Raw genomic sequence first — 27,517 nt, 5'->3', positions numbered from 1 at the left:
ATTTAATTTGGAAATCGCTCGATTAAGTAACTCCTTTTTTTCGTTAACGAATAATACTTTATAGAGTATATTATAATTAATATACATACTTATACGAATTCCGACACGTAAATCAACGAATGACCTCAAGTTTCCTTTATAAAATAACAAAGTGGGTGTTACATAACTCGTCTTAGTGAAAGTGGAAGTGACGTCATTAAGGTGTGAAATGCGGTTACTAGCACTTTCACACCTGTTCGAACACCAACTGAAAATTATTAAATTTATTCATTTCGATAAATATTCCATCCAGAGAAACCGATACGAACTATTCGAGTAAGAAATTTTTATAGAAAAGGCAAAGAATAATTTTATTGTTATTATTATTATTTTTTAACTAACTGTTACAGAGGAAACTATTCGGAATGATCGTTTTATAAACGATTGAATATAGGATGCCCTTGGCCTTCACATTGGGGGAAAAAAAAAATTTTACCTTAAATGTGCCGGCGTTAACTCCATTAGTGGTACAACCAACGGGTCAACAACCGATCACACACAGTAATGGAAAGTTTCGAGCATGCGTCTTTTAACAGAATGCAACTTCATCTTAAGCGAGACGTCGATAAATTAATTTCGAACAAACTTGACCCCAAACATTCTCAAATTTTAATGACGATTATTATGAAAAAAAAGAAAGAAAGAAGTTTTCGCTCGTTCACTTTCTAAACTCGGAAACATTCTTTTCAATTAAACAAGAACTAGTTATTCAAACGTTCCGTAATCAATTCGTAGGCAAAATTCGTCTGGTGGAGTTAAATAGTACATATTTACAAATATGAAGCATTCCATTAAGTAATTGGACTCGGTGAGTTTTAGCTAATGAGATGGCAAGAATGCTAATATTGCATGTAAACTCATCATCTTAGATCTACGTGAAAGACTTCTAACGATTCTTTCACTCGTCAAGTTCGAGTAATAAGTTAAGCTTCAATATAATTACTTAATTTTTTTTTTAATTTCTTGACGTCATTCTTACGTCGGATGAAAGAATGCCGATGCTCCGAGAAGACAAGCGATGCCTTAAGCGATACCGACGATAGTTTTATTGCTGGTTTACAAATGAAACTGTTTGGTTTGCCGAGATGTATATATTTTATTTCCATTACCATTTTTCCTCTGGAAATCTGGTTCTCCTACTAGTCGACGCCTACGTTCGGACTAGAGTTCAGTGTACCCTACTAAAATTCTACTCTCTTCACGCAAACTTAAACTTCTCCACCCAAAACTTGCAGCTGCATCACGTTTTCTTAAAGTGCCAGCTCTTGTTAGTTTCGTAGATGCTCACACAAAAATGATATCTTGTTACTCGAGAACTGATATATAAAAATGATCTCGTTTGAAGAAGAGCGTTGAACTTGAGATCATCATCGAGTAAACCCATATGATGGCCATCGGCGCGTGCCAAAACATTCGTATGATCGAAAAACAACCACCGTTGTATTCTATTTTAATTATATCTAAACAGGAAGTAAAATTTCTCTCTGTTCACATGAATAAACTCGTGTTGCAGAATAGAAAGTAGTAAAAAAAAAACCAAAAACAAAACTTGATATGGTTTCAAGCTCGTTTGGCTATTTTAAGGAAGAGTAAAGATGATGATGATATGATTTTCAAAAAGTATATTTAAAAAAAAGGATTTTTAACGAAACACGAGAGTTATTATCTTTCAAATTTTTATCACAGTACTACACGTTGTTAGTAATTTCACACATTTGTAATTATGAAATTTTTATGTTTTTCTTTGTTTTAAAAATAATAATAAAACTTGTAAACTTAAATTACACGTACTGTACGTGTGAACGTACGAGTAATTTAAAAGTCTATATCAATAGTCTATTACGTAGGTTGACGTTCGAAAAAGTTTCATATTATAATATAATTTTCTCTTAAAATGCCATTTTTAAATAAATTTCATAAATAAAATCTATATTTTCAGAAAGATAATATCAAACTTTCTACACATAAATCTAATTAAGAAAGGAAGTGATATCTAAATGAATTACAATACTGAAAACGTGACTTGATACATCAAGTCTACGCTATACTTCCTCTCTATAAGATATTATGACTTACGGGTTACAATGTTATAAATAATTGTAAAATATTAAGTGTTCTTGCTTTTCCTACAACGTTTAAAAATTGAATAAAACGATGTCACTAGTTATTGAATTATATAGAAACATCTATTTGTTCGACTCTTTACGTACAGACATACTGTAAAAAAAGAACTAAATCACGATCCAGCCCGTAGGCCGAATCGAAAAAGTTCGTGACATTGACTTATGACATTCATATATAAGTGAAGCCAGCGTGGGCTTTTTAACCAGACAGAAACAGGGGCAGAGATGACGGATTTTTGAAAAAGAAAACACCCACTAAACAAAGGTTAAACCCTTTTAATATTATCCATTTTTAATAAACGCATAGATGTTCTTCTTCTTCTTGTTTTAATGTTTAAACGAACAGCTCGTGACGGTGAGAATGACTTACATTCGTGCACAAAAATCACGTTAAGACAACCCGAAGGATCTGGTCAAGTCCAAATATTGTCAAAAGAAAACTTTCATCTTGTTTAAAGTTGTTTAATCATAAATTAGCATACAAAAGAGTTTTCGCATTAGCATGAAGTGATTAATTATAAAAGAGGACTTGATCTCATTCATTGGAACTTGTTTTTCCTAGTTTCTTTTTTTATTTTTCTTGGATTTTTTCTCTTTTACTAGATACAATTTACAATGTAAAACTGAAGAAAACATAAGAAGAAATCGAGGAATTTTTTAATACTTTGTACGTCAAATAAATTTAATACGATAAATTCCAGAAAATAAAACCCGTATTAATCGATGATCCTATCTTGAATGAATGATTTGATTATAGAAAAGCATATGTAATAATCAACCCTAAATATAAAACCCAGATAGTACAGCTTAGCTACGATGGAGTCACCTGTTAGGACCGGTTTAAGGACAACCTCCCTCGATTTCACCTACGTTTAATGTCACACTAACCTAAATAACATCTGTAGAAGCCTAAGTACTGCAAACAGACCGGAGAGAGATGATAGCCTTGGAGACGTATCTCTATCTAGCGCGGGTGGCTGGAGATTTATACTTCTCGTATACGATTATTATAATTATCCTTTAATTATTATACATATCTAGATCTGTCAATGCCCTGCTAATGTTCATTTTTGACTATTTTTAATATGTAGAGAGATTTCTTCGAAATTTGTAGAATTATCGTAAAAAAATACTCAAGATTCTTACAAAATTGCCCTTTTGTTAAAACTTAGATACTAAAGACTGAGATGAGACCCTTATTTCTCAGGCACAAAGTCTTTTTTGCAGGCATGTGCTTCGAAAATAGAGGTTTTCATTGTTTCGCGACCCACACTTTGTTTCTTTTAATAACCTGCAAAAACAATATACAAAACTAATTTCTTTCTCTTTCAATTGTTATCTGTTTTTTTAAAGACATGTCAAAAAATAAGATGGCCAACATAGATATCAGCGATAGTTACACCCAATTTGTTGACCCGCAATTAACTACGTAATGGTTTCGTATTAAAGAAAGAAGAAGAAGAAGAAAAAAAGGCATTCGTTTATTATAAAAGTCGATGATTAAAGTGAAATGCTACTAAATTGATAATTGTATAAATTGTATAATTTTATTCTTGTTGTGAGCCATATTTGGAATGGAATATTTCGTGAATCAGATTATAAGACCCGAGGCAAAGAACGTCTTCTGAAGACACACCCAACGTGTGAACGTCCGAAATAAGGAGCACTTCCCAACTTTGTTTTCGCCTATTCGCATACTCACATAAGACAACCTACTTTACATTTTAAATAATGCAACATCGTCACTACCGTATATGTGACACCAATACAGCTTTCGGAAATCCTTCTCCTAGTTCCTCGACCTTTTCGGGCTGATATACGAGCACGAACTGACCCCCGCATAAGAGGACCTCGTTATAAAATGAAACAAAAATAAGGAGGAGGATTTCTAGTAAAAAAAAAAAAAAGTTTGCTACTACGATTATATAATATAACGTGGCTATATATATATATATATACAGCCTTACCCCCTTTTCTTTATTTAGAAAGGTCAAATTCCGAAACCTCTGTAAGCTCGTTTGGAAGATTTGGAGAAGACAATGGTCCTTCCTCGATTGTTATATGACAAACCCTCTTGTTTATGAGGTATAATTTCGGGTTTGGTAAAGTGGAGTATTCACTAGAAGTAACAGGTGTGGCATTTTTAAGGAAAATTATACAAAATTATTATTACTCGACAAAGAAATGTTGAACAATGTTATTCAGATTAAACATCGCAAGGTAATTTTTTTTTTTTTACTAAGAAATTGCTTAAATGATGCACTTTCCACCAATAAGAATACAGCTTTGAAACACCGTCGAGCTTAACTCCACGTGTTCTTAACAGAAAAGCATATGGCGTGTAAAGAGTAAATTTTACACGTCTTAAACCGTTACAGAATTATTTTGTTTTATTCATAACAACAATAGAATAAAAAAAAAAACAATCTTCATTGCGGCGTGTATAACAATTAGAAAAATCGACATCTGAAACGATCATCCTGATTGGTTATTGAGCGAGAAAAAACATCCAGATGAAGATCCGGTCACGTGACTCGGTGGCAGACGAACTTCGGCACTTCTCTTCCGGTCGCTGATTTTTTTTTTTTACTTAATTACGAAGGATTTTTACGCGGAATATTCAGTTTTTCTTTATTTTTTAAATAATTAAATAAGTCGAGTATCATCGAACGGAATGTAAGACATTATCGAAAAAATCCAGTTAGGTGGGAAGGGGTTCAGTTAAGGGTTTTAGGGATAAACTAACATTAAAAAATAAACAAATAAAAAGCGAATAACGTAAAATAAAAACGATAAAAATACCTTAAGATCTTCACTCAATCTTCACGTATTTATATATATATTCATCCAAATTTATTAAAAATAATTATGGAGAAAAACGCCAGACGACCGACCCATCCAACGTTTTCTCGCCAACTGAAAACAAACCAGACGACGACGATCATGCGCAGACGAAATTCACGTGCAGACAAGTTGTCCTACCGGATTTCGGGTTAGTAGAGTATTTTGTTATATTATATCGATCGTATAATTTTCTATCGATATAAATCGATTAATTATTCACACATTAATTACTTTATTAATATTAAATTAAATAATTATTTTGTAAATGATTTTAAAAAATTTTTAATGTTACTATTATTTTTTTTCCTGGCGGTTATTTTTAGTATTAAAGTTATTAGACCTAAAAAAAATGGTGGAAAATTTTCGTTATAAATTTTATTTTGATGACGTTTTGAATTTTCATTCAGTTTCGCTTGTGTTCAACGATAAATTATTTCGATTTACAAATTTTCTAAATAAATAAATTTGTTTTTTTTTCGATATTTTCTTTTGAATATTCAATTTTTCAAAATTCTTTCGTATGTTTTTTCCTTTCTTTTCAAATGTTTTATCGCTCTTTTCCTTTCTTTTTGTTGTTGCTGTTGTTGTTGTTGTTGTTATTTTATTTTAACTTCCAACAAATACGTTTTTTTTCTTCCTTTATTCTGTATTATTTCTCTATTTTCCCCACTTTTTTATTTCACTTTTTCATTTATTATCTATAAATTTGACCATATTTTTCACATTGCGTTCTATATTTTATATATATATATATATATTTACAGAGTTAAGTTTCTTCCATTTCCAACTATTAATTTTTTTTCTCTCGGTTATTCTCTTCTCCATTCATTTTTCTATTCCTGCAATTTAAAAATTATTTTATAATATTTTTTTCCCCTCTCTTATTTTAATATTTATGCTATCACTTACACATTCTTTTACATCAATTTATGGACATTATTCTTCTCTTATCGTCTACAAACGTTTCAAAATCTTCTGTTTTAACAATTAAATTTAATATCATTGCATTCGTATTATTAAACTTTTCACTTCCATCAATTTCAATTATCATTTTTCTCCGAAAGTCATATTTTTTCAACAGTTTTAAAATCATCTAACGACTTTCTATTATTTTCAAATCTATCTCTTTCAACAGTTTATGGCTTTTATATATATATATTTTCTTTTAAAATATTTTTTTCTTCCATAACCGAGCGCATTTTTCTACCAATATCACTTTTATTCTTCATTTATTATCTACATTTTCAATCATTCTTCTAGCATATTCATTCTGTTTTTCAATCATTTTTCCTTTCTGTTTCGCTTGGAAATCTTTTAAAACTATTTTTCCCTATCAAAAGCAACTATTTAAAATATTTTTCTTTCTTTTTCCCTCTTTTCATTATTTCACCTTAAAAAAATTGTTTAAGGGGGAAAAAACACCAGGGAATTTATAATGGAACGATGCAGAATTTAGCCGTGTTTAGATACTGTATATAAATTATTTAATAAAAGTGTTTTTCTACCATATCTGATTACCGCAACCATGCAAAATTATCATTACTAACAACGGTTTTTCCACGTGGTTTATGACGCAATTAATAACGAACAATATTTAAAATTGTTACGGGAGGATTTTCCTCGTTAATATAAATACCTCCTCCTAAAAAAACAACAAAAAAAAACATTAATTTCTCTAGAGAAAAGCCGCGTTATCGTTGGTTAATTAATTTGATAACGATAATCGATAGACACATTTGAATTATTCTCGATTGTTTCGGGCCTTAATCTAATTACGTCACAACTTTCGATGTCGATGATCTATCTGATTATCACGTGAGCACGAGCGGTCACATACTATTAGTCAAGCGAGCGCCACAATTGGCAAAATCCGGAACTAAAAAATGTTTTTGATTTGCTTTCTTTTTTTATTTATTTCTTCTTAAATTTTATTACTTTCTACCAGAAAATTTAAATAAATATTCTAAAACATTTACTGGTTTTGAATTACATTAGCAAGGAATTTTATTTCTTTCTCTGAACTGATTTCCTTTAAATAAGTAAAAACACGAAAACTTCAACTGGAACTTTCACATATTTTTTTTAATGATAACAAAAGAGATTTTAAAACCATATACCGGTTCTAATTCCATTAGGGAGAATTAAATTTCCGAAAAATATAGGTCAAAACACATTTAAATTTAAATATAAATACGTTATTTTAAAGGCGAATTTTAAGCAATTAAAATGGGAGATCCGTAAAATATTTATTAAATGAACGTATCCCATATCGAAGGACGACAAGATAACCACCAAACAAGTTTTAATATAGGAGTGTATAAGTTATATATAAATGATGACAACACAGGAAATCTGAGACAGTTTTTGTGGAAATCTCGTCACAAATTTCCATTAATGAGACAGGACTTGTGTTAATCTCACGAAAAACTTTCGGCAGAAGGTACGTGATATACAAACCAAAGAATGGTTATCCCTTTTTTTTCGGGATATCCAATCAATTGTTTTTTTATGTGATCAAGATATTAACGCTGATCGCATAGGATTATGTGAGATCAAAGAAAGTCGTGATGACAATCTTATATTGTCAGAAAATAATACAACATTTTTTTTTTTCTTTTCCTTTTTTTTAAGTTTATTTTTCGTTCGTCAATTAACGAGGACATATTTTTTCGTTAGAAATCGCTTAAAATTCGTCTCCACGTCTGAAAAAAATGTGTTGAATCACCAGCTGCATTTCGTAATTAATTTTACAGCGAATTGCGCTGTAGGGAAACTTAAATATATGAATTTTTCACTAGGGTAAACCAGTATTGATACTGTAAATGGCTGAAAAAAGAAAAGAGTTCGGGAGCCTTCAAACCAGTTAGTAACTGTCTTAACCTTGTCTCGAATTTTATCCATATCTTTTTAGGCAAGGTCACATCATTAACAATTGTCCAAGTAGGCGGATTTTTACTGACAGTCAAAACAACGCCCGAATTAATCAAAGCCTTCAATTTTCTTCGATAATTATAAAGTAACGAACGTCTAGAACATCTTTTAGTTATGCCTGAGCTTCTAATCATACAACTCAGTGCCCATGATGAAATGTTTAACGTTCGCAAACGCAAAGAATTACCCAAATGAATAGTTGAAAAAAATCCATGAACCGAACACAATACAATTCGCCTGTGCACTTTATGCTTTACTTAAGAACGTGAAGGTGTATTCTAGTTATTTAGTAACCTGTAAATACAATAAATTATATATAAAGGGCGTTGGTATATATAATAATTCACGCCAGGACTCTAAAAAGCCAACTCGTTGAAGTGTACAGGGAGCAGTAAGTGTGCATAGAAGGATGTAAATTCTTTATAAAAATCACACAAAGTGGAACAGGTGAAAGTTTAAAATACTTTAAAACATTTGTGAAGAGAGAAAAACATCTGCTGGAGGTAGACAACAGTTGCGTAGGTGAAATTATCAGACACAGTTACCTTTATAACGGAGTGTTCAAGGTAACGATGCACATCCTCGGAAATAATATTCAGTTTTTTTTGGTGCTTAACCGTAAATCCGGTTGCGATAGTTCGGCAGTTTAGAATAGAGAGGAAATAATTATTTTGTCACCGAAATTATGGTTATACCGGGTACAGATTCAAGGTCGACCAGATTTTCCTTATGGTGCGAGAAGTTTTCATAATTTGATAATGAAATGAATATAAAATATATACATTAAAGCAATATAAAATATATAATTTTCTAAGAAGATTTACATTTATAATATGTATTATAAATAATTTAAAAGGGAAAATATTCAAAAAACTTTTAATTTTTTCAAACAACATCTAACGCCATCTGTCGATAACCCGAGGAAACATTTATGTATTGTAACCATTCATTCTACAAAAGGGAAACTTTAAATAGCTTTATTTAAGTTAGTTTACATTATAAACTTCAGCACCTTAGTAGATTTATTACGTCATCAAGCGTACGGAATTACAAGAATTACAATATTTTAATCAATTATTAATATTGCTGTGGATTAAATTTATACGATTCTAATAAATTGAATTAATAATTCAATAATAACGTCGTGGAAGGCCGTATTTGCAACGAATTGAGTGTGATTCGTCCTCCCCTCTTGTTAAATTTGGCTCGTATTGAATGGATAATAAGTTTGTAAAGCTTCCTGGTGGACACTGCAAAACCATAATTACAAATTTATCAAACTAAAGCTACTTAATTTTCAAATTTAAAGCATGTGACTTCCATTATAAAGGCCATTTTATTTAATATAAAATTTAATTATTTAAAAATATATATATTTACGTTTTGTTTAGTCCCACAATCGTTAAGCGGAATTTTCATAGTATAAGCCCTCTTTCCGTCTCCTCTAAGTACACATTTATTATGACCTTTTCCAACATAAGCCAGACCTCGAAAGGGGTATGCAAAGTCTATTTTCACTGTCATGAATTCTCCACACGTTAACGACACTGAAAAAATATACAACAATCGGTAACAGTGTTATAAACACAAATGTTATTCAACCTTTACTGTATATACGTTTGAATAATAGAAAAACATACACCGAGTATAGAATTAACAGGAAATATTATCTGTCTGAAAACAATAAATAAATTTTGATATACCTGAATGTTACAGATTTAGTTCTTGTACGTAATCAAATTTTATAATAATAATAATAATATATTTTAATTAAATTTGTTTAGTAGCTGTATATATGTTTAATAGGTGGTTGTCTCTTTAATCCGAAAACATTCGGTAGACTAACTTACAGCTAAACAGGCTTAAAACTTTTTTATTGGTTCTTCATCAAATGCATTTCGGACCAGTTTTATGAGTCCTGGACCCTCATCAGTGCTTTTTTGTTCTTCGTATACTCTTTATTAACAATACATTGCTTACTGGTATCTGTTTTCATATTCGTTTTTAATTCCTATTTTCCCGTGTATTTACAGTAGTATATTTTTTCGGGTGTATTTCAAACATTTTACAGCAAATTTTGGTTCTATAAATATACATATTTATATGTATATTAAATGTATATTTATAGAACCAAAATTTGCTGTAAAATGTTTGAAATACATCCGAAAAAATATACTACTGTAAATACACGGGAAAATAGGAATTAAAAACGAATATGAAAACAGATACCAGTAAGCAATGTATTGTTAATAAAGAGTATACGAAGAACAAAAAAGCACTGATGAGGGACCAGGACTCATAAAACTGGTCCGAAATGCATTTGATGAAGAACCAATAAAAAAGTTTTATTAAGCCTGTTTAGCTGTAAGTTAGTCTACCGAATGTTTTCGGATTAAAGAGACAACCACCTATTAATAATATATTATATTATATTAACAGTTTTATATTTAAATAATATATAGAGTCAGTGGCATAACTACGATTTTGCTTTTGGGGTGATCCGGGAGGATGCCCCTTAACAAAATGATTATGATAATGAAATGATAATGTAATTATTTACTAAATATTCTTTATATTCCTTAATAAACACTTCGCATCTGAGAGTGTACACGTACTGTACTGTACTGTATTGTAACTCAAGCTGTGAACGTTCTGATAGAGTTTTGTAAAATTTGATCAGTTTGAAAGAATAAAATTAAACAAAATTTGGTTAATGTAACCCTTGGTGCCAAGATGGCGGCTCGTCTCTGATTCCAGCAAGGAAACAGTGGGACGCACGTTATAACCTAACCTAACCTAACCTATTCTAATAATTTGGTTGGTAATAATTATGGTAATTTATTAGAATAGGTTAGGTTAGGTTAGGTTATAACGTGCGTCCCATTGTTTCCTTGCTGGAATCAGAGACGAGCCGCCATCTTGGCACCAAGGGTTACATTAACCCAAAATTTATATTTTATAGTTCTGAAAGTAACGCTAAAATGTAATTAATTATATTTTATCACTTTAAACACGTAACATATTTTAAAGCCTACTTCTAATGAAATACGGTCAAAGCATCGTTTGTATGCATTACTACTTAAAAAAAAATGGCCGCTGTTTAGAGGTAGCCGTTACTACAGGTTCGAGTATATTAATTATTAATTTATATACATTATAATAATTAAAATCTGTTAGTAAATATTACACTGGATCTAAGTATATCATTTAGTAACAATATACAGTAATTAATACTTAAAATTCATCGTCTAAATATATGCAGAGTCATATCTCTTGAACAACTTCATAAATCTAGACATGTATAGGCCTAAAAAGTGTAGTGTTGTATGATAATAATTCAACAACAAATGGTGTGAGTTAAAAAAATGAATCACGTTTAATCCACTTATCAGAATAAACAAGCATGTATAGAATAAAACACGATACATATTCATCACATCATATAATAACACACAAAGTTAATGTCATTAAAACTTACATCTGGCTCTTGAAGACGTACGACGTGTCAAAGGATTATAATCAAACCTCCTCCTTCCGATATATTGATTAAAACAGCAACCGAACGATAACTAGAAGAATTTTCCAAAATATCTTTTAATTATTTAAACATTAGTAATATTTTAATCTCTTAGTTATTTAAAATTAACATCCTAGAGCTTAAGGAGAATTCTTACTGAGTAGTTAATTAGCATATACTCATGTGAATAAAACTAAAAATCTTCTTTTAAGTTAAAAGAGTCAATCATCTAGTGTAGCAAAACACGAGTTCGTTAAAATTCATAACATCTACTGCTCATTATCTCGTCTTTTATATGCCGTTTTTTTCTGTTTATGTATTGCTACGTGCCTTTTTTTTTACGTTGGACGAAGTAATGAAACCATTTTAGTACTTACCACGATTATAAACACTGTCAGCTTCATTGTCAGATAGATTTCCTGTAGCCTGTATCGGTAAGTGGTGTGGTCATCTACATAGAAGACATTTTGATTTCATTTTTCTTTTTTTTTTTTCTTGGTAACCGTCTCATTCAAACTGGTTTTCAGTTTCCCAGGTGGCCTCCCTAAATATGGTAAAAACACAAGGTTTATTCAAAAATAAAATAAATCGAAGCCGAGTAAAAATAGTTCACTTACTCGAATCTGTCGAATTTGTTAAGCGAAAATTACAATTTAGTGTGAAAAAATCGTGTGTAATGTAAAATCTATACTGTTTTTAGTGTGTATGGTGAATAATGAGTCATGTATATAAATTCAAAAGCAGAATTATAGGAAGAAAATAATACAGGAAAAAAATTTTTTTATTAATTAACCCACTAAAATACATTAATTTTCTTTAAAAATTATCTTTTGAAAGGGACCGATGGATACATTAATTCGATTTCTTTGTGTTCTCGTTCTACTATGTCCATCTGGTGACAATCGCATGAAGCATTGCGCGAATGTCTCCTCTGTGCTATTAATAGATAAATGTTTACAGTCACAGAAATGACGAAAGAAGTTAAAACGGCAGCACTTCCGATCAACCAGGGTATGGAAAATCTGGATTTTGTATCTGTTAGAGACGAAGACGTAGGCTTGACCTCTTCTGTAATGTATAAGATAAATAATCAGTAAAAAATATATATATATATTTTTTAATTCTTTGTTATAAATATTAAAATTATTATTCTAGGTGTATCGGTAGATTGAGATTAGTGTAGTTGCTTAATGACTTCTGCATCTTTTCGCTAAGCTGCAGTCATTTGTTATCTAGAAATCTTGCCACCATTAAAGGTTTATTATGTGTTTTAGAATCAATACCACAATGTTTCGGGGCGTAATTTATATAGATCATGGAGAGATGTAAAGTATAATAGTTATTACATGGATAAGAGGTCTAAATATCTGATTTCTTTTTGAAAACTTTTTGTATGAAAGTAGGTCATAGATTTCTGTTTTCTTTGAGGTTTAACACGTTCTCTATCATCTCCACAATACATTTTTGTTAATTAAATAATTATTTTCTTATGAGGTAAATTTTTTTCACGTAATAGACGGCTTAGCATCTACTTTTTAAGAATATTTTACTTTAATGGCTGAACTTTTTTTCGGTTTTCACGAGACTTACAGTTTACGAAAAACAATTACTTTGCGAAAGAACAGTAAAATATATGTTCTTAAACGATAATCTATAATTTAATGTTTATTTTATTTGTTTTTATAGATCTATTTTATAAATTACATACACTTTTCTTTTGATTTTTTAAAATAAATATTAGTTTATTCACGTTCAAAGACTAGCTTCCACCTAAAAAATGTGCGATTATCAGAATCATAATTTAGAATTTTATTTTAATTTATATTTAAAGAAAAAATTAAATTGTTTTTTTTTGTAGAATTTCAACAATTAGAAGAACAATTTATTTCCTAAATTACTCAATAATGTCTTATTACGTTATTTTTTATTTTTATTATTAATTAATGTTTATATTAATATTTCTTTCATTTTTTTTACTTGTAGAGTTATCGGTTTGGGGGAGATTTTAATTATTTTGGCACGTTTAAAGCATAATTATAAGACGAGTGAAAGTTTTTTTTTTAGTTTAAAACATGTAAAATTTTTTAATATATTATATACTTACCAGGGGGATAAGGTATACTTCCTGTACTGTCCACAACAGTCACTTCATTTCTGACAGTCATGGTATATAAGGGTGGTTGAGAGATAGATCTTCGTTTTCTCCCATAGGACATTCCACTAAACTCTCCGCAATCAGCCTAGATTAAACACAAGAGAGAGAGAGAAAACATCATTTTTTTGTATACAGTAAACGTACTCTTAACTGATAAACGTACCTTTGGATCTCTTAATTAAATCATTGCTTAATTTCTAAACGAGGTTTTTAAAGTATTAACAATCTCAAATTATGTGGATAATGTATTCTTTTGTAACGTATCAGATAAATATTCATTGTGAAAGTTTATGAGATGGCTCGTAAAATGGCCTGACTTGGAACCATTTCAAGTTATTAAGAAGCGCTACACGAATTATTTTTTAAACTTATAGATAAATAATTTTTTATTATTCTTTCTTTTCTTTCTTTCTTTTATCAGATTATGAGGTGGGAATAGGCGATAGAATTCTGTGGTAAATTGCAAAATGCTAGTAAATATTCAGGGTTTAAGTAAGTTGTAATTCTGATTATTATACATTTTCATATGGAGAAAAATGTCTGTGTAAAAGTATAATAATAACTTGTATATCGTTGATATTTTTTTTTAAAAAAAGCAGGTTTTTTGGGAGTTCGAAAAGAGAAATAAAATTTAGATTTGTTGTGAATATTTTCGGTTGAAAAATTTAGAATTTTCCAGCTCATGTTTATGTAAAGAATATAAAAGAGTTGAATAGCAGTGGTTGGAAAATTTTTATTTCTATTTATGTTTATTTTTAGTTGAAAATATTTTACATTTAAACATAAAATTTAAATAATAACTAATCATAATAATAATTAAAATTTAAAGGATTTAAATATGATATTTGTTGTGTAAACAGTTTTACGTTTTCGTTATTTTGGATAGAATTTCATAAAAATGTAGTCACAGTTTAATATAAATATTAATTTGAATAAAAATTATCTATGTAGCAGGGCCATTGAGAGATTGTATACGGCCCGGTGTAGATTGGACTCCCTTTTTTTAATAAACAAATAGAATACGTAGAATGTCCCTTTATTAATTAAAAGCAGTGTTAAACAATTTTACTTTTTATTATAAAAATAACATTAATTCATACAGGTAGGATCTATTATGGCCTCCTAATTTCCTGGAATAAATCCCCAGTTTTCCCTCTCGATTAATTGGCCTGCTTATAGAACATGTGCAAATCAATGGCGGTTTTATGGGCTTTTGCCTTTGGTATGGATGGCGAACCTACGACACACGTTTTATTTATTTATTTATTTTTACTGTAAATACGCTTGCTAGAACCTCCTAGAACTTAAAGCTACCACTAATGCAAATAATCTTTGAAAGCTTAAGGGTTGCTGCTAATGATAGCAACAGCGCTTAAGCTTTCAAAGCGCAGAGAATCATCAATAAAAATATATTATTTCTGACAATTTACTTGTATAATTGATTCGTAACTATTATTATTATTGTTGCAGGAATCAATTAAAAAAATTATTTGACTATTTTATAATATAAAATAAGTTTTTCTATTGAAAATAAAGTCGTCAATATGCTACTAAGTTATTTTCTTTAGACAAAAATTATAATAATTTTTATTAAAAAAATGGTAGAGTTTTTAAAGAATAGTATTATATTTTTTTAGTATAAAAATAGCAAAATTTATAGATTATTTCCCAAGTAACACGTTAGAAAAAAAAAATAATGCAGACGAAAATGTTGAGATAAAAGAAGTTGGCATAGGTTGAAGTTATAGTAATTTATATTTTTAAAAAATATATTGATATAAATAGAATATAATAAATTTCATATTTACCTCGGGACAATCATCTTGACAAATGACAACGTTACAAGTGAAAGCAACTCGGACTCCATCCAGAAATCTAAATACACGAAATGGTATATAAAGATAAAAGTCACCAGTTGTTCTGCTTTGATCATCGACGTATACTTTATCAGAAATACTCAGGTCGACTGGACAGCTGAAAAACAATTATCGATTTTTTTTAATAAAACTTTTTTATATATAAAATTAATTATTAAATTTAAAAAGAAAAATTAAAAAGTGTGACACGAATCGATATACTTTTTTTTGTGTGTGTTTAACCTGCTAAGTTGATGAGTACACATCTTTAAAATGTTTTTAACACTACAGATATTGTAGAGAAAACATTAAATATACGCCATTTTGTTTCGTATATCTGTTTAAATTGGGAGTTGCCAATCTTTTTCCTGCATTGACCCTCCATACAGAAAAATTCGTTTCAATCCACCCCCTTAAAATGTTTGTTATTTTTCAATATTTTACGTAATATATCAAGTAAATTATTAAATCAGTTAACGATTTTCTCACATTCTTACTTGAAAATTATCTGAAACTCACAATAAGTACCCGATTTTTACATCGACTCCTTGAGTTCCATCGACCCCTTTCAAAATTCCATTGACCTCCGGGGGGGTCTGTATCGATTCCATTGTAAATCCCTGGTTTAAATTTATAAACAAAATGGCTTATGCTTATTTTACGAAATACAAAATGGCGTCCATTTATGGCATATGACATACTTTATTTACGTATTCGTACAAAACTAGAGTTGCTAGCTATTTAGAGATAAAATCCGGGACAAAACTGGTTCTTCCCGAAAGATACTAGGATTCTTCAATTTTATAGACATGCATTTTGACTCTGCCAGCGACATAAATACACTTAAAAGATACTTTACTTTAGTAAAAGTTTTTAGAATAAAGTTCTGTCGCTAGATGGCAGTCGGGAAAAAACCGGGACGTATACAAAACTGGAAACTATAAATGTTTGTTTCTTTAATGGTGAGTTTAAACTGTAAGAGACCCAAGACTTGCGTAGACTCTTTTCTATAAATTAGATAATATATCACACAATACTCGATACTGTACAAAATCTAGGATCTTATTACTGAAATTCTAGATCAAATCGGATATCTACAAGCATAAATGTGTTCGTGTATGATGCTTCTAAAAGCGTGAGACCCTAAGCAAAGCGACTTTAATACAGCTGGATAAGCAAACCAATAATGTAGCCCGTTTTAAATGAAACGGTCTACGTTATTGGTTTGCTTATCCAGCTGTATTAAAGTCATTTTGAATATACAAGGCAACGTGCCCAACTCCCAGATTGCTTATGCCTAAAACTGCTTTATCATTTTAGTAAAATTAATTATATTTTAATTCTATAAATTTCAGGTAAAACGAAGTAAACTGGTTTAAATTTACTAAAAATTTCATATTCTTACTCACGACAGATTAAGATATATATTCCTCACGGACATCGTGACGGACAGACACGCAAAAACGAACATTTTTCAATAAAAATAACCTATCAAGAGCAACCCAGAGAGGTGAACTGGGGAATTTTCCCCGAGTTCAGAGAAAAAAAAAAGGCCCCAACAGTAGCTACTACTTTTATAAATTAATGTTATTTTTACTTAAAAATCTTTGAGACTGTTTTTTATTAATGAAGAAACAAATGAAGGTATATCATTTGTTTAAAAATAGGCAAAAGAGGGCCTGGTAATAAAAGAAAAAAAAGGGGGATCTAAGCGTAAAACGGGCCCCATACCAAGCTTTCGAAGGCCTTAATAATATCTAGATTTTTCATTTACGTCAGAAAATGGAAAAATATACGTTTACAAGGATGAATTAATTAAAAATTTGAGAAGATATTCAGCACGAGCAAAGAAGTAAATCAAATTGATGAACCGTTTCTAATTTGCGTAAAGGGAAAAATTTCGTGTAACTTTATAATCTCCGACGATAATTAGCGAATACTGCGAAAAGAAATTTTTAAAATTTATTCACAAACCAATGAAAAATCGCGTTACTTTCTCTTAAAACAACAAAAAAAAAAACCTACGCATTTATTAGTCAAACCAATCTGCGAATTCAAAATTTAAATTAATTGACGTAATATATTAGATTCGTCAACAGATGGCGCTAAACGTAAATATCATTAATAACCATTAATCATTAAAATTCGTTTCGTATTTTTTAAAATATTTAAATTATTTTCGATACGATTTTTTAAACTCTTATATATAATTAATTGAACGAAATTTTATACTTTAAAATCTTTAAATAAAAAAAAAAAGACGTTGTAATAATCCCTGTAGCTCTCATCTACTTTTGTCCTAATTTAAATTTCCATCTTCATAACGTTAAGCTTAAGAAAGTAGAACATTAATCACTGGTATATTTAATTTTTAATGCTTCTATAATTATATTATGTTAGCTACGAAGTTCGATAAATCGAATAAAAGTCAAAAAAATAACATTTATAGGCTCTATAATGGGGTAGAAAAATCATCGACTCCTCTATGCTGATACAGAAAATATTGATTGTCAATTTTATCTTATTTACTTAAGGTCAATAACACTTTACTTTCGATTCTTGTTATATTTTAAGCGTTTTTTTAAATATTCACCCGCTTAATTAGCGAGAAATTTGCCTGTTAAATGCCTTAAAATGGATGCTAATGCACTTAAATGGCGGCTTCGTGCTTGAAATATGTCGGGGTGTGAGGTTAGGAAAATCGCTATAATGATTGACTAATCAATATCAGTAGAGATGTTACTGATTGTAAATTTTTAAAGTAGAGTGGGAATTTCCTCTATTTAGCAATCGAGATAAAAAAATTTCCGTTTTTAGTAGGTTTAGTCGGCATCCTACTCCATGCCGCTGGCCGATTATGAAGTGCCAAATATTTAATATAAAAATGTACAATATATATATATATATTGTATAAATTTAAAACAAGACTCAACATTTAATCCACGATATTAATTCCAATTACGAAGTATCAAAGACGATTCTGATCAGGGTCGGGCCATAAACTATGATATATAGGCCTAAAAGGCCTTAACAATAATAAATTTAAAAGCGTGAGGCACTAACTGTATCCTATTGCTTCATGCCCTAATCTGTATCTCGTAGTATTTAGGTAAGAGGGGCCCCTCTTACCTTTGTAAATAAATAAATAAAAATCAGGAAAAATATCTGAATGTGAAACGCATATATACACATGTGTATATAATACCTAAGAGCTTACTTTGCATAGCGCTAGTGGCTACATTCTCAGACCTTCTCAGACAAACACGTTCTCATGCCTGAGAAGGCCTGAAAATGTGTATATCAGACGTCCTCTATCAGTTATAGTTACGCTAATTCAGGCCCTAAGCTGTATCTCCTAGCTTAAGGCCCTTAGCTTAGGGCCAAAAGCTACGAGATACAGCTTACGTCATACGTAATTACGTGCCTAGTTCTGGTTAATATAATTTTTTTTTTTTAAATTGGTTATTTTTATTATATACAATGCTACAAAATATAAAATGATATTATTATTGGGAATTAATAAGAGAAGGAAAAAATAACTTTAAAAAAAAATTGTTTATTTATTCGATTTTAACAGCATCAAAATTGTATTTTTTCTAAATATATAATTCGATAAAATGTCAAAATAGCTGGATAGAACAAAGATACACTAGAACAAAAATCCTATAATGACGTAAAAGTTGGCAAGTATCCATAAAAGCTTTTCTATATAAACGAAATAAATTGATTTAATTTTAATTGCACATACAACAATTCGAGTGAATATTTTTCACAGCGAATATTTGTATATCTAGATTAGATACGGTCGAGAAAATATCCGATATTTTAATAGACACTGCGCCATTCTTATAATAAATTTCGAATAAGTTTTCTTTGTTTACGTTTAGAATAACTTGCTTTTTATCATTGTAAGTTCTTACTTAAAATATACACAACACACAAACACGACTCGCACAATACACACGACACACAACATATAGACACAGCACACAGCACAACACAACACATTTAAAAGTAAATTATAAAAAATAAACATTATTTTCCATTAATATATAATTTTTTTAAGTGAGTTAGATTGATCTAAGTCTTTTTAAGAATTTTTTTTCAGTTATGTAAATGATGTATGTGAGGGAGTGCTATAATCCAATTTTGTTTGTTAGTGAATATAAAATAGCTAATAAAACGTATAAATAAAAAAATATAATAATTTTAAATGAAATTTTACGTTGATATGATTATAAATTTCATATATAATTTTGTTGTTTAATATTTAAATAGTTCCTTTTTTTTTGTATATCGAAGCGAAGCGAGGAGTTGCATCGATAGATATAAACAAAAAATTAAACTATTTAAATATTAAAAAAACAAAATTGAATATGAAATTTATAATCATATCAACGTAAAATTTCATTTAAAATTATTATATTTTTCATTTCTGTATTTTATTAACTAAATTTAAACAGTTTAAGCGTTGACGGTCGCGTCAACGCTTAAACTGTTTAAATTTAGTTAATAAAATACAGAAATAAAAAATAATTAACGATTTTAAATGAAATTTCACATTGATATGATTATAAATTTCATACTTAATTTTAGTTTTTTATTTTGTACATCGATGCGAAGCGACGCGAAGAGTTGCGACGCGTCGATGTACAATATAAACTACCGTATTTTAAATACAATTAACAAAAGAACAGAAATAAAAAATGTAATAATTTAAGACGAGACTTTGAATATATACAATTAAAAATTTCGCATTTAATTTACAATTTTAAATGTATTTTATTTTTTAAATTTTAATATTTAAATAGCGCAGAGCTAGGAGTTGCGTCGCGTCGCGTTATGTCCTTTGATTATTTTTTTTTTTTAAATTATCGAAATCGATTGGTTTTTATGAGCTTTTTAATTAAACTGTTTAAGAAAAATTCCGAAATTTATTGGTTTATAGACAAACAACGTTTACTAAATGAGAATTTATGGAAGATAATGCGATTTTTTTTTTATGTTAGAACCACTCGGTTGCGACGCGCCATTAGGAAAAAAATGGGGGCGAGAGAAAATCAACAAACTCATTTTATCAATGCCATTTACTGATAAATAAATTTGCGTGACATTTTAAATTCTGCATACTTTTATCTGTAAAATACTTAATTTTTTTTTTAATATATTTTCAGCAGAAATTTAATATTTATGAGTTTAAAATTGTATAAATTATACAAAGTCGAGGGGAGGGAAACACTCGCGAAAGACTAGAAGAATGGATCGAAATTTTATCAATTTTAAAATTAATTCTCTGGATAATTCCTTTTAAAAATTTTAAAATAGAGTTGTGTAACCGATTTCTAGCTAATTTCGCGTTTAAAAAAACGGAAAAGTCATGAGAAAATCAAACCATTCGCCCATTTGATTGTTTCACACACACACACACACACACACTAAGAATGGACGGACAGACAAATAGAACGCATTAATGCTTTTTTTTTTTTTTACGATCATTAATAACAGGGTAGCTTCGATTCTTAGACTGTGATGCTTCGAACATGCGACTATCTCCATATGGGGAGAGTTAACAGTCATCGACCTTTTCCCCATGTGTCGGTATGTCTATTTTTATATGACTTTCTATATTTGAAACACTCTAGATTTAATACTACAGGTAAAAAAGGAGGTTTTTTTATTCCTTACAGAAGAAAAAATGCTTTTTCTGTTTCATTCATGTGACTGTTTCGATTCATTGTTTAAACATCTCATTTTGTAGTAGATCAGGCTCCATTCATATGCACACTTTAATTGTTGTGTTTGCATTTCGGTTGATAAATTACATCTCATTTATATATATATGCATTTTGCTTTAATTTTCTTCAATTTTTACACCTTTACCTTCATTTCAATTGAAAATTACCTCTTGTTCTTGTTTGAAATTAATGTAAACACAGCGGATCCTCGATTTAACGAACTATTTGAGAAAAGAGAGTTTGTATGTTTTAACTTATAATGTACAGTACTGAGTGTATTAAAATGTTGTTATAATATATATAAGTATGAAGAAAATAATAATGTAATGTACAGTGCATGGAGTAATTTATACTGATTGTCTCATCGATCCAGCCTCAGCTTATGAGAATAGAAAAGATTTAAAATTTTTCCTACAGATTAGAAATATTTTGTCCTTTAAATCGAGGTCTGTTATATCGAAGGTCTACTGTAAATCGAAGCAAAATATTCTTCAATTTTTTAAAAATGTATTTACATTCATTTCAATTAACAAATTGCCCTTTTTTACTTTCCATTCACGTCATTACGCTTTAATTTTCTTCGATTTTTCCACGTTTACCTTCATTTAAATTGAAAATTATCCGTTAATTTCTATTCGCACGTACTATATTTTGCTCTATTTTCCTTTGATTTTTACATGTTTACGTTAGTTTCATTCACGTTCAAAAAGCCTCAATTCGTGAATGGCGACATTTTTCATTCACGTATCCCTAAATGATTTCTATTCTATTGTTCAATTTGTATGGCAGCTCGACGATAAACGTTATCTAAATTTTATATTTACACGTAAATTCGAAAGAAAGTAGGTTAAAGTATAGAATTAAAAACAATTGAATTGTTTGGAAAGGGGATAAAGAGTAACGAGCGATGTTTACAAACAAAACTTTAATGATATATATTAGCAATTTTTCTAAAGTCGTAAATAAGATTTAAATTGTAAATTTCGTATATTTACACCGCTAAATTTATTTATTTACATTCATTTTAATACGGTTATACTTCGATTTTTTTTTAAATCGATAGATTATGTGATATAATTATAACTCTCTTGTGTTAATCTCTTCGGATTAAATGCTAAACTAAGTTAATTAGTCCCCGCTTTTAAAATTCAGGATGATACTTTCCGTGTTTTAAAATATTACAAATTTATCATTTATTATATTTTAATTCTTTAAATTTTCTAGGGGAGGGGGGAAAAATATTATTTTAAAATTTTCTTGCATATATTTTTGTAGAGAAGAGGTTTGAAAAATTTCCATTTGTTTAACAAAATTATGCGTGTCAAGTTTCGAGTGTAAAATATCAGAAACGTTATATAAACATTATTTTAAAAAACAAAGAATAAACAGTAGAATTGCAGTGTTAACCCGGTTTTAAAGCGTAAATATTAATATTAAAACGCGCTCCTTGATAATCCGGCCGTTGATGATTGGGCCTCTCGATTATCCGGCACGCACGCGACGTATCCTGTTTTGCTGTGTACGTTATTTCGTACGTTGTTATAATACAGAATTAAACTTAGAACTCCTCGTACAGTATACATTATTTCACAATAAGAAATCCATTGTCTCCACGCTCTCTCTCAATTATCCGGCATCCCTCGAGGCGAGAAACGGATTGGCGAGAGTACGGTTCAATTAATTTATAAACTTAAACATTTGTTCTGGGCTGTAGAACGGCGGTTTATCGAAGTTCGTTAAGGTATGGCTTAACGGGAAAGTCGAAGCGGAACAAATTATTATTATTTACAAGTTGAAGATCTTTTCAAATTCTATACATTTGAACTTTCCAGAGGCGGTGTGTAATTAACCTAATGGACGGTTGAAATCAAGCGATTGTACAGACGACGCCCATGATGTGAACGGACAACTTCATTCGTCAACTTCATTAGCAACACGTTTCCGAACGGATCGCGTAATATAAAAATTAATAATTTAGCGCCCTCTTCCCTTCTGTTAAAAAAACAAAACAAAACAGTGACGTAATCATTACGTCAAACAAAAAGTTGAAACATTACTCGTTCCATTTCGAACTTTTTTCGAAATGGAAAAAAGTACCAAAAAAAAAAAATGGTCGTGTGAGCGGAGAAGAAATGAGAAATGGAAACATTTTCTGATGGAAAATAACGTGACTAGAAGGTAGAAAATGATAATGGCTGCGCTGTGTAATCACGTGACCGTCCCGAAAACACTCGATTATAACCAGACCAATTCGTTTTGAAGTAATAGACCCAAGAAGTTGGATCCTAAAACGTGTAAAAAAGCTACGAAGTATTAATCACACCGAACGGGAAGTGATCACGTGACGAAAGAGGAGGGAACGGGTAATATCGAGAGTAAATTCAAAAATAGATCATTTCGGATCACGTGTGCCGTAGAGTTTCCATATTTATAATTTTCCAAAAATACACGTGCGCCCTATTAAATATCCTAATATAAAAAAAATAAACAGTAAAGTAGTGTATTATAAACGTTTATATACAGTGTATACTTTTAATTCTGTTAAGTTACTACTTTTAGAATGTGCAACCCCTTTAGAATAATAATAATAATAATAATAATAATAATAAATTCGATACGTAAGGGTGGAGAATGGAGAAGAAGAAGAAGAAGAAGATGGAGCTTATAACGATAACCTTATTACAGAAAAATATATATCCACTTTGCGGTTTCAACTTTATAAAGAAGTTTGGTACCATAAAACTCTTTCCATTTCACGTGACTTGGGTGCGTTTAGTAGAAGTGGGCGCACTTTGTAGTCATCTAATGACTACAAAATGAAAGAATTGCGTTTGTTCCCAAGTACACTCGATAGAGCAAACACAGTTAAAATTTTCTTTGTTTTTTACCTTTACTTCAATTATTATCTCAGTTTGGCCCGTACCCTACAATAAAAACAAGTTTAATTAATTAATTGAAGATTTTAAGATCGGCTTACGAGCTTATAAAACTGCCAAATTTACTACCCTGCACGTGTTTTTTTTTTTGTTTTGTTTTGTTTTAGCTCATCTTACGCTCTTCCACTTTTAAATGGGTGGAGAGCTTTAATGTTGAAGTGTACTTACATAGTTGGTTAGTTTATACGTAGTGGGGAAGGTCTTGTCGGCGTTACGGATGTGTTAGAAGGTGAAGTGTGATGTAAAGGATGGGAAATGTGAACGAACTTTCGAGTGGTGTAGAATGTCTGTTTGGTCTGTAGGATACGCTAAATGGAGAGAATGAGGATGGATGGGCGCAATGTTTAAGTGAATCGTAGTTTAAAAGTGATTTATATTACGTGTAGAATAACTCAAAATTGTTTCTGCGGTTGGTCTTAGCATTGTTCTATCGTTTCCTATGTATTATGACGTAAAATATTTAAACGCACATAAATATGAGCCTTCTAATCCGCTTATCTTTAAGCTTTTAGTTTATATGATATTGTATGTTTAGCCTGTAAAGCCCTCAAGTTCTAGAAAAGTTTACACATGATCTTTAAATTTTCACGATAAATTAAATAGTATAAGAGCATAAAACAGTTTATTAAGTCCATTTACATATGCATAATATGAAAAAAAATCTATACAATTGTATATATTTTTAAGTATATAAGTAAGGTTCGAAAACTATCGATTAATACTCTAAGTAATAAAGAAAGTCTGCAATAAAATTGTCTAATTAACAATATAAGATAAACAAAACAAGCAGAATAAGCTTATATAAAGTAAGGTACAGAAAATAAACAAATATATCAAATAATTTACACGTATTTATCACATTTTCAAGAATATTTTTATCATCATATATTCAAAACATCGATAAAAACATCAACTAAAAATATATATATTACAACAATAGGTCCCTGCACGATTACAAGTTAGACAGACCTGATGTATCATGTATAACGAGTAGAAACAAAAATAAAATGAAAAAGTCGATATGTAAAGAACGGAAATCAAACCAAAAAAAGAAAATATATCGAGGAATAGAAAATGGAGTAGGATAAGGGATGCGATGCGTAAGGATGCGGGGGATAAAATAATAAAATTATTAATAAAAATTTAACGTAAACAAATTCCGAGCTTGCTTAAGAGTAATTATCAATTTAGAATCATTAAAAAAAGATGGCATTTTTAAATTAATAAACACAAAGATAAAAAAAGTAGGCTATCGATATTCCGTTACAGACAACTTTCAACGATTTATCAAACAAAAAAAAATGTTTTTTTTTATATATAAAAACAAGAGAAATGCAGTAAATCATCACTTACTTGACACTGTCAATATTGGAGACAATGCAATCGACTGGGTGTTTTTTTTAAATAGTGTTTTCATTTATTACTATTATTCATTTTTACAATATATATATATAAATACAAAGGGATAAAGTAAAGCATCAACACGGGATTAAACACAGTAATGTGCTCTTTTGAGTATGTAATTAGACGTTTTTAAAAGGTAACGTACTGGAAGATGTTACACAGATAACCTCTAAGTACAGTAAGCAATTAATAACTCGTTTAGCTAAGAGATTTTAAAAGTTATAACGTTGTAGCAATTAGGTCATTTTTGCAGTCGGAAATGGAATAAAACGAAAACAGTTCTTTTTTTCCGCTTTAAATATACAAAAAGTTATTTTATACGTAATTGAATAAGTGCAAAAATTCGAGAAAAATTTTAATCTATCAACCGAAGAAAAATTCAATTTCTATATTTTTCCAATTCACTCGGAGTAATAACAGTTTGTGAATAAGTTTCATCCTATTATCCAATTCGGAATTGCCCTAGTATATGGAGAGGTAAAGAGGGAGTCGAAGATGATTTCCCTGTTTTCTTTATTACCATTTCCTTCCCTCCACTTTGCACAGTTACATGTTGATGGGTTAAAGTTAATAATCACAACGACCATCTTGAATATTCTCACGATTTTTTTAAGTATGAAAATAGACAGGAAAATATCTTTTTTTTAAGTACAATTTTTATATACATATTTGTGTATTATATATTTATACAGTCATGAAATTTTGATTCTAGTACAATGCTATTTCTGTTACGTGCTCCGGCGCGAAGTCATTCCTTTAGATATATATCTACTTCTTATGAAAATATAGGAGTCGTGATGTTTTAAATGCACTCCTTCTTATCAAAAAAAGGTAGCAATATAAAATGAAATAGTTGAATAACCTAGGAAAATATCTAAAAAAAAAATATATATATTTATTAAAAAAATGTCCGAAGTATTACGTATTTTTCTTTAATAATTTAATTTCGACCGGTGATGTTAATCTCTATATTACGTCCCCCCTTTAATGTAACTATTGTTATTTAAAGTAACATCTGGGAATAATTAACCTGATTCTGTTCTATTTTTACCTTTAAATTTATTTTTAAATTTCTAATTTTTTTCTTTAAATATTATTTAAAAGATGATAGACGGTAATTCTCGTCCCTATAACGCTTTCTGTATCGAGAAAATGTCAATGCTCTTCGATTTAACGTTTGAACTTTAAGGATATTTATTTATTTTAATCTATTATAAATTCAATTTTCTATATTTTATTATAATCATAACTTTAAATATATCGTTAATCATTGGATTGTTAGAGGACAAAACATTAATTTCCGAATTAAAATTTATGTATTCGACTAAATTAGGGGGTTGTTCTCGATGCTGAATGAGTAAACCCACGCAGTTTAACGAACGATTTTTATAAAAATTTTATACGTATCACGTCCTTGTTATCGAGTTATTCTAGCTCCTGTTTGTTTAAGGAGCATATCAAATAGAAAAATGAAGGCTTGACTTGATAAATAAAAGTCGTTATAAGATATGATGTTACAAGGAAAGCACTTAAGAAGGTTTTAATTGTTACAGGGAACTTTCGTGGAGGGTTATACGTTTTTACAAAGTCTCAGGTGGATTTAGGGTCTGATTTGATTTATAAAATCAAAGTTGGCCCCACTCCAGATAACAAGAAACTCTTAAATTGTGTTTTATCTCTAAACTCAAATTAAAGGAATCTGGGAAAAGCTCTAACCAAGATTTTTAATTTTTTTTTTCTCTTGACTATATCTTTTCAGGAAAGAAGCAAAACGTTTTAGTTTTTAGTCTAACGAAACTTTTTAGTATCACTCTATACTCCACCTCACAAAAGATGCTGCTCTTTTTTAAGTTCTAGTTCATATTTTATAGATAAAAAACTTAGTTTAAACCTTACATTTTACGATTAAATCAAAATTTATATAAGGGCAATTTAAAAAAATAAAATAAAATAAAAAGCAAATTTCTCGTGGTTTAT

General features: G+C 29.6%; 2 protein-coding genes across 3 annotated transcripts in view; both read right to left on the bottom strand.

The window, feature by feature from the left end:
* Nucleotides 1-8,898: 8,898 nt before the first annotated feature.
* LOC136979602 (uncharacterized) lies at nt 8,899-11,983 on the bottom strand. Its single transcript, XM_067275620.1, has 4 exons — nt 11,832-11,983; nt 11,416-11,506; nt 9,318-9,484; nt 8,899-9,187 (listed from the first exon to the last, which is right to left on the bottom strand). Exons 1-4 carry the CDS (start codon nt 11,856-11,858, stop codon nt 9,068-9,070), a joined length of 405 nt encoding a protein of 134 aa, XP_067131721.1. The 5' UTR covers nt 11,859-11,983; the 3' UTR covers nt 8,899-9,067.
* A 234-nt stretch (nt 11,984-12,217) lies between these two features.
* The window catches only part of LOC136979646 (innexin inx2-like), a 68,032-nt gene continuing 52,732 nt past the window's right edge, over nt 12,218-27,517 (bottom strand). For both annotated transcript variants that reach the window (XM_067275664.1, XM_067275665.1), the window contains exons 8-10: nt 15,418-15,583; nt 13,559-13,694; nt 12,218-12,522 (exon numbers count right to left, since the gene is read on the bottom strand). In XM_067275664.1, the coding sequence (XP_067131765.1) occupies nt 12,278-12,522; nt 13,559-13,694; nt 15,418-15,583 (547 nt within the window). In that variant the 3' untranslated portion in view covers nt 12,218-12,277. The remainder of the gene's footprint in view (nt 12,523-13,558; nt 13,695-15,417; nt 15,584-27,517) is intronic.

This window comes from Centruroides vittatus, unplaced genomic scaffold (genome assembly GCF_030686945.1).
Source record: "Centruroides vittatus isolate TY-2023 unplaced genomic scaffold, ASM3068694v2 contig_630, whole genome shotgun sequence".
NCBI lineage: Eukaryota > Metazoa > Arthropoda > Arachnida > Scorpiones > Buthidae > Centruroides > Centruroides vittatus.
The sequence above is the reverse complement of the archived record's forward strand: the minus strand, read 5'-3'. Positions and strand labels throughout refer to the sequence as shown.

Coding starts and splice junctions, on each gene's coding strand:
- LOC136979602 (XM_067275620.1), bottom strand. CDS start 11,858: ATGAAGCTGACAGTGTTTATAATCGTG. Junction 11,507..11,831: donor TGACAGTGTTTATAATCGTG/GTAAGTACTAAA, acceptor AAATTCTTCTAG/TTATCGTTCGGTTGCTGTTT. Junction 9,485..11,415: donor TACGTCTTCAAGAGCCAGAT/GTAAGTTTTAAT, acceptor ATATTTTTTCAG/TGTCGTTAACGTGTGGAGAA.